We start from the raw sequence: 8,448 nt of genomic DNA, 5'->3' as shown, positions 1-8,448 counted from the left end.
ATAGACTTGATTCATGGCAGTCTTTATCTTTAATGAAAATCCCTGTGCCTTTTTATGTGTGCATTTTGACTAGGTGCTAAAAAGCAGCAGCAAGATGACATTTTATATCTAGTCATATGCAGGCACAGCCTGTGTTCAGCTGCCTCGGCCCATCGCTACCATCTTAGGTCTTAGTACCTGGAATCCCCAAAAGAGGGAACTGCCTGGCTAGCAATCAGTGCAAGAGATCCATTTTTTTTCTATCTCCTTCCAAATATCTTTCTTTCTCACAGCTCTGCGGGAAGTGGCCAGAAACCTGAGTACATCCCCCATATGAAGACTGAGTTTCAGATGTTCTGTTAGATCAAGCTCTGCCATTTATTTGTTGTAGGATGGAATGTTTTGCCTATCTGTGTCATGGCTAGTTTCTCAAAGTGGTAGAGACTCATAAACCCCAGGATCTGCCTGGGTGTGACTGACCTACTCTGCTAAGGATTAGATAACTGGTAGTCTACTAAGAGTTTATTATATGCCAATAAAGAGTTCAGATTAATGGATTACCAAGCAAATGCTGTGTGACGTCTTTATAAAGCTCCAGTTTTGCACTGGGAGCATAGAGAGCTCTGACTGCTAGGCAGTCTGAGAGGCACAAAAGACAAAGAAACACCAAAGCCAGAGAAAATAAAATATATACAGGTTAGGAAAGGCTATAATTTTCAGGCACTATGAAAGGCTTTCTTTCCTTTATAGTCCTTGCAGTCCTTTTACTGGTGCACATCTCCCAGGCCGTCTATGTTCAGGTGAGTTTTCTGCTCTCTAATTTGTTGGTATCACAAGTTCAACAAAGTACTGATATTATGTGAAGTGTTGGGCTGCAACAGGGATCTTGAACTGAACTAATAGACCTGAATTTTTGCTTTGCTTTCGCTTGATATCCTACTTCATCTCCCTATGGTTCAGTTTTCGTTTCTGTAAAAAGCTTCAGGTATTACTAACATGCTGCTGCAGTTTCATTAACCTCACCAGCCATATTTCACTGCTCTGAAATCCCTTGCTGACTGAGGCATTGCATTTCCAGAGTTTTCTTTTGCACACAGCCCCATGTGTTGTGAAGCTGCAAGAACTGGGGACACCTCTAACTTTATAGAATGAGGTAAACAAGATATAACAAAAGAGAATTTTTCTTGTCTCACCTGCTTCTAGAAAGAAGGTTCTTTATGAAAATGACCTGCAAGCTTATGTGATGGAGCCTACACACATATCACATATAAAAACAGAAGTGCAAGAAATGCTTAGCTGGAGTCAATGAAATCTTAATAGGCAGATAAGCTATTAGAGGAGGCTATATAAATTTTTCCTAAATACATCACACCTATGACTGACATTACATGCAACATGGAAACAGTTAAGAAGGTACTTCAGTGTTCTTGTCCGTACTTGGGAGTGTGTTGGGAGTGTCTGCACTAATCCTTAGAAACAGTCTGGGAGAATTCAGTTTGATTGCAATGTAAATAACTTCCTCAAAGTACCAAAAGAACTAATATTTCTTGAACAATTATTGACTCTCTTTATTCCAGGAATAAGGTACTATCTTTGTGCATTTAAATATCCTCTTTTTTTCCTTTGGGTGTCAGAGATATCAAGAGATAGCAGGTGTAATCTATTCCTTTCTTCTAAAACAGTCTTTAACACTTAGAGTCTCCAGGCAAACAAATGATAGCTTCCACTTAATGAAAAAATCTCATTTTTCCACTTGAAGGGGAAAAAAAAACCCCACTAACAAAAACTAAATAAGAATAGCTGTTTCTAGGTTGGGTAAAAGTGTAGAAAGGGTAGCTCTGGAGTTTCAGCTCCTCTTTCTAGTTTGAATTCTTATCTCATTAATCATTAAATCTATATTTTCCCCAACACAGTGTACTCCACATGTGTGTTGCACTCCCTTCACTATGACTACTTGAGGTCCCTATGGTCTGACTAATTACTCAGTGCACAATGTTGGTTTATGTTTTTGTTTTCTGAAATTCTTCCCAAGACTTCCCTTCCCTGTCCCATAACATGTCAGAAGTCATTAATTTAACAAAATGTCTTACAAAGCAGAAGTGACATTCATTTGACTTCATATCATGTTTTTGAAGACGGAGTATCACTGTCTTGATTTTTTCCATCACAGATCTTGTATGAATAGAATGGAAATTGAAGGAAAATGGTTTACGAGGTGTGGAGTAAAACCAGAAAAACCACAGAGATAGATTGTTCTGGCCTGCACTATTTCTGTGATAAAATCTCTTAGTTCAGCAACACAGTACACACTTTCACCTTGGAGGGAAGGTGTTGCTCAGACTTTGCTCTCTCTAATACATCTTTCTTATCTGAGGTGGTGGGGGTTTTGTTTCTTTTTTTATTTTTCATTGTTCCTTTGTTCCTTTTTTTGTCACCAGGACGCACACATCTCAGTGTTCATTCCTGGTTTCTCTGAAACTGTACCTGTGGAAATCCATCTTTTTTTTCATTCTTTGTTTTATATTTTTGAGATCTGTGACCAATAGCTGAATCTAGAACTTCATTTATACAGGAAAAGTTATTTTTTCATAGGCAACCTGAGTAAAATCATAAACTGATTGCAAGTATAAAAGAGTTTGACTTTGTTAAGTAAATGCATGCCCAGAGTTTATCTGGTTAGGTTTGTTTAATTCTTTAACACCAAAATTCTGTGATTCTGTAAAAAGCCCCAACAAGCCAAAGCCAACTACCCTCCCCCCATCTCACACTGTTCAACACTGGGCTCATGAGACTGAAACAAGTAGCAATATTTGGTCTCATGCTGTATCAGAGTCACTTCACTTTATTGTTTTTAATGATTAGGTGTTACTTGATCGTCCTACTGACTACATGTTGGTCATTAAACCAGGTTAAAACACATGCTAAAGATCAATTTGAAAAAGCTTATTTCTCTTCTAGGCCAAACTGATTATCTGCGGGCATACACAGACTTTATACACCTGGCTTAGCAGTTACAGCACCTGCAATTTAAGTTTATGACCTCAACAGTGGGATTCACTTGAAACTGAGGGAATGACCATTAACAGATGCACAGGGTCTAGCAATGTGAAACATGGAAATATTTCCCATAAAACTATCCCGGCCTCCCAAAGCTTTTGGTATGAGCTTTGAGTCAGAACAGTCATATTTATGCTGCCTATAACTTGTGTCCCATTAATCATGTGTACAAGTTTTAAATTAATGGAAACCTGCCGCAGTACCTTGGGATGAGGGATTTCAGCTCTGTGCAATGTGAAGGAGTAGCTCCTTTTGTGTGGTTAGAGCCTGCCACATGACAACCAGCACTTGCAATTTCTCTACTGGTGTATAAGAGTCAACAAAATACATTCCCATTTACCCCCATTCAACACCTGATTTTGTAAATCTCTGCCACATATTTCCCAGTCATCTCTCTTCAAGGCTGAAGATTCACAGCCTGTATCTTTTGACCCCAGATTTCATGGGTGTGATTTCATCCACTGTGATACGTAACAAAAGTCCTGACTAGCCAACCAGGTCTCACTGTTGCTCTAAAAGGCCTTTGCCTTGAAGAGCTGATCATTTTGCCTTCAGTCAGCACTGATCTTATCTTGGCTTACTTTCAACACTGTCTGTTCCCTGTAGTATAGTTTTTGGGAAAGCTTATGGTTGAAATCGAATGGATTTGCCCAAGGACTGACTTCCTTATGCCTTCTTTTATTTTTTTTCCCTCTGGTTCTGTCTACATAGGATGGAGACCTGAAATTCTCCCTTGAGTCTGTGAAGAAGCTAAAGAAGCTTATGGATGAGAACAGACAAATTAACCCTCGCATGCTGGTTTCAATGTCTAGCTATTCTCCATGTGATGAAAAAGAGCTCCCTGAGGAGTTCCAATGTGTATGCAAAAGAGAAGATGCATCCATGATTTTTGAGAGGCTGAGTATGTAGCTCATATTGCACAGTTGTCATTTTTATCACACTTTTCAACCTTAAACATTCAAATAGCAGCAGGCAAACAAGTGTAATGACTCTTCTGCCGCTTCTAAAGCACCTGAAAGAGTCCATGCTGCCTTTCTACTATGCCTCCTACAAGGGTTGGACTACACCAGCTGTGAGCCCCCTACAAGAAAATTCCTGCTGTACTGTGCTTAGCTGTAGCCTGTACAGATCAGGCTGTTGTAACCATGAAAAATCTTTTTCCAAGTAGTTGCACACTAACTTACACGACTTTAAGTGACAGGGCCCTCAATCTCCTCTGGCTTACAGGTAAAGCAGGGTTATATCACTCACTTGTAGCTGACTAAAGGTTATCAGCAGGTCTAATTACTGTCTCTAATCAGTGTGGAAAAAGGTGTTTTTCCAGGTAAACTAAAAGAGGTGTGAGATATAAATAGGGTGAATAACTCTTTGGCATGATCTGTCTCCAAGACACACAGTGATTCTTGAACTAGCTGTTACAGTGTCTGCTTTTTTATTGTGCTGCATTTATCTAATGTTCAGGACACTGGACAGTTTAATAAGAAATACTACCAATATAACAAAGGTTGTGATTCTACAAGCCACATCCCCACCACCCTCCCACAAGATGTCCTGTTGTTCTTTTGCCTCCACATGTTCCCATTGTTTCCCCAATGAATTCAGGTTTGATTTCATTTTTTAAGCCAGATTTTTGCAAGAACTGATTTTACTTATACCAGTAATAACTTCAAGGAATATTAAAACTCATAAAACAGTATTGGAGCTAAGTCCACAAATTCCTTGATATGTGGCTCTGCTCTCCAAGAAATTCTCTTGCCATCTCATTGAAACCCTCTCTTTTCTTTCTAACAGACCTGGCTGTCCGAGAAGTTGATTTGTGTGAAATCTGTGCCAATGCTGCCTGCGCTGGTTGTTTTTGAATAAGGATGAAACAATCCAAAGAAGATGTGTCGAGCTAGGAAGCTTGTGCATTCATATTGCAAGATCCCATACTTTCACAGATCAATATTTGGGCTCCATCTCCACTACAATCAAATAGGAGCTGCTAGCTCATGCAGACATACCAGGGGTAGTCCTCAGGTAGTTGGATCAGGTGCCACCAGTAGTACAGTTCTGGCAACAGGGAGACTGTAAAACTCATCTGAGAGGTTTCAGTTTTGCATGAGTTGTGTCACACTGGAACGAAAATGTCCCAGGCACAGTTTAATTTTCCACTGTTTTGTCTGGATTGGAACACAATGAGTGAAACTGAGAAGTCTCCTGCAGCCTTTTTAATATCTAAATCTGCCTGTGATTGGCCTCCCCTACTCATAACAACCAGCAGCATTGGGTTATCGGCTTTTCCAGCCCATGCTTTCCAGTGTGTTGGGTAACTATCTCTCTACCTGTAGGCCTGCCTGTGACATGCCTATATTTGTAACAGAACTGCAGCAAATAACTTGAGGACAAGTTACTGGTGTTTAGCAACACTTTCATAGCCAGAAAATTATGTGTCTGTTACTTGTACTAATTGTTGCCATTTTAGGGAATGTATGTAGAGGAGCACAGGAACACTTTTGACATAGTTGTATGGAAGCACCCTTCTTTTGACAGATATTCATGTTCATTAAGCTGTATTTAGGAGAAAGGAAATCCCAACTGCCATGCTGGAATCACCTTGAAATTTAAACATTGCCTTGTGTTTTTATTTATTGGTGGCAAGATTGTGGAGAAAGGGTCTGCCCATGTTTATATACTATATATGAAATAAAAACTAGTAACAATTTGGGTGGGGTTTTTTTGTTTATGTTTTTGCTGGGTTTTAGGGAGGTTTGGGTTTTTTGTTTTTTGTTGGTTTTTTTTTTTTGTGATAGTCTGCTTGCCTACTTGCTTGTCTTCTATATAAGGTCTTTCATACCTGGGTCTTCACTGGAATAAAATTTATCTTGATAATATTGTCCTGAACTTAAAATAATTTGTGGTCGTTATATGGATCACAGTAATATAAGATTACATCATAGTTTTTAAATTATTCCCTTTTACTTCTACTGATGAATTATTATCTCCATATGGGGCCCTCCACTCAGCAACCAAGTTCTGAAAAGTCTGTCAATGCTATAAAGCTAAGCACTTATCCCAGGAACTAGGTGCCTAATCCAGAACTGATGTTCACAAAAATAATATTAGTTGTAAAAATTCCTGTTTCATTTGACAGAAAAGCTATGTGGGTGCAGAAAAGAATTCCTCACAGCCAGTATGTTGACTACTCCAGCATGAAAAAACATGCAACAGAGAGTCTCACACTAAGGCTCTTCCTGCTGCCTTGGGAAACTGCTTTCCTAACTCAAAACACTGCATGGGGTTATTTTAACCCTGAAGTTATTTCTCTGCATATAGAAATGTGGCTAATTATTTTCTGTTAAAACTCACTTGACAAATCATTAGGTCTTATGTAGCTGTACGCTTCTACGGGAGAACTCATCTTGGGCCGCATACCTCCGGGACACAGGGCTCTACCCACCCTGGGGACAGTGATGCACAGACACCAATATGATGGATACAAAATATCCGTCTATTTGGCTGCGTCACACGCTTATATAGCTCTCGCGGTTCCTGTTCCTGCCACTCCTATGGGGAGGAGTCTATCTTTCCGTCACAGCCCGTGATCTTCCGGTCACCGATCCCTGTCTATTCCCCTACATCTCCCCCTCCCCATGCTACTAAAATTCTACAAAGCTACTTGCGTAAGCGGATACATATTGCGGTCAGGTCTATATTCATGTAACGCTCGCAGGCGCTCTTTGATTTGTCTTATAAGACAGCATAACAATGGTAGCCCACAAGTAACCATGATTACTACACACAACAAGATCCCCCCAATTATTACTATCCAGTTCCAGTTTATATCCCTCTTTTGCCGCCCTTTCCAGTGTCGCTCTCGTTGCAATATTGCTTGTGATCGTGTCAAGGAGCTCATTTCTTTTCCCAATGGCACGGCTGGCATGAGGATCCATGTCAGCAGACCCTGCAAAGAGACAACTCAGAGAGGGATTATTCATTGTACATCCTTGCACAGTTCTGCTTTCACACACTTTGCAGGCACCCATTCTATGCGCCCCTCATTCTCAACCGCGGCGTAGCCCCTCCCCAGGCATCCCAGTTTCCATCCTCTCTCCCATTGCTCACTGCCTGGGAACCTTACTCGTACCTGCGGATAGCGCTCGCCTGCTTGAGCCTTGCCAAAGTGCTTCTCCACTGCTGTAACTTGCTCCTGCCCGCGTATAAAATGATTAAGCGAATATAATGCACGCATTAAAATAGTTTGCTGAGCTGCTATGGGTATAGTTCCCTTATACCCCTCCCCCTCCCCAAGCTGTATTATTTTTGCTTTCAAGGTGCGCGTTCTACTATTGCCTGCCCCGTGCTATTGTTAGCAATGCCATGTTTTAATACAATATTCCAAGCTTTACACCATTCTTGGGTACTTCGAGCCCGAAAGCATGGTCCATTGTCTGTTTTTATCTCGGTAGGCTTTCCAAGCCACGCCATCACCATGGTCCAATGCGCAGTCAAGTGCGTTGCGGTCTGCTTCCGATGTTGGGTAGCCCTGATGACTCCACTATATGTATCAACTATAATTGCCAGGTGCCGTCCGGGGGCCAACTGTGGACATTCAGTAAAGTCAGTCTGCCAGATAGCATTTGCTTCCAGTCCTCGAGGGTTGACTCCTGCCTCCCACAATGGCGAGTGCTGACAGTAAGGACAGGTGGCTACTACTTCTCTCGCTGCTCTTATTGAGATGCCACACTCCTTTGCCAAGGCTTTAGCACCCAGGTGCAGTTGTTCATGCAGTTTCTTCACCTCGTCAATGTCCAGACTCCCGCGGCTGCCTCATCAGCCGTGCGATTCCCCTCAATCAGTGGTCCAGGCCCCGTCTGATGACTGCGAATGTGAATTACTGTCACCGTTGCTCCTCGCTGCGATAAAGCAATCTCTAGCATCAAGGCAATTCCTGTGTGTGGTACACCCTCTCGTTTCATGGACATGACTAATTTATACACATATAAGGAGTCCGTGCACACATTTATATGCCGATCTATATCCTTTCGCAGGGTCATCTCTAGCGCTTTCGCCTCCAGCCACTGCACACTTTTACCCTGCTCCTCATACGTCTGGCGCATCCAACTATTTTCCTCTTTCCACACTACCGCCGCTCTGTTTGTCTTCGAGGAAGCGTCTGTGAAATATGTTGGTCCTGGGTGAGGGGTATCCAAAACTCTACTATCCACACTCAAATCCACCACTTTGGCTGTCTCGGCCCACCTCTGTACCGTGCCTGTGACGATTTTCCCTGGGTATGAGTATACTGCCAATTGTCTATCCTCTTCACTCTCTACCACCTTCTGCCATTTCTCCCCATTCCACAGCACTGTGAGCTTATCTGGCTCCTTCCCAAAGATTCCCTTGCTTTCCCGTCGCAGCCGCCAAATCATT

General features: G+C 41.8%; 1 protein-coding gene across 1 annotated transcript; it reads left to right on the top strand.

The window, feature by feature from the left end:
- Positions 1-632: 632 nt before the first annotated feature.
- Positions 633-5,909, top strand: LOC104046115 (guanylin-like). The gene is made up of 3 exons (XM_009506205.2): positions 633-779; positions 3,748-3,937; positions 4,828-5,909. Exons 1-3 carry the CDS (start codon positions 705-707, stop codon positions 4,893-4,895), a joined length of 333 nt encoding a protein of 110 aa, XP_009504500.1. The 5' UTR covers positions 633-704; the 3' UTR covers positions 4,896-5,909.
- Positions 5,910-8,448: the final 2,539 nt, after the last annotated feature.

The sequence above is a fragment of the Phalacrocorax carbo genome, unplaced genomic scaffold (assembly GCF_963921805.1).
Source record: "Phalacrocorax carbo unplaced genomic scaffold, bPhaCar2.1 SCAFFOLD_126, whole genome shotgun sequence".
In the NCBI taxonomy this organism is placed as follows: domain Eukaryota; kingdom Metazoa; phylum Chordata; class Aves; order Suliformes; family Phalacrocoracidae; genus Phalacrocorax; species Phalacrocorax carbo.
The sequence above is the reverse complement of the archived record's forward strand: the minus strand, read 5'-3'. Positions and strand labels throughout refer to the sequence as shown.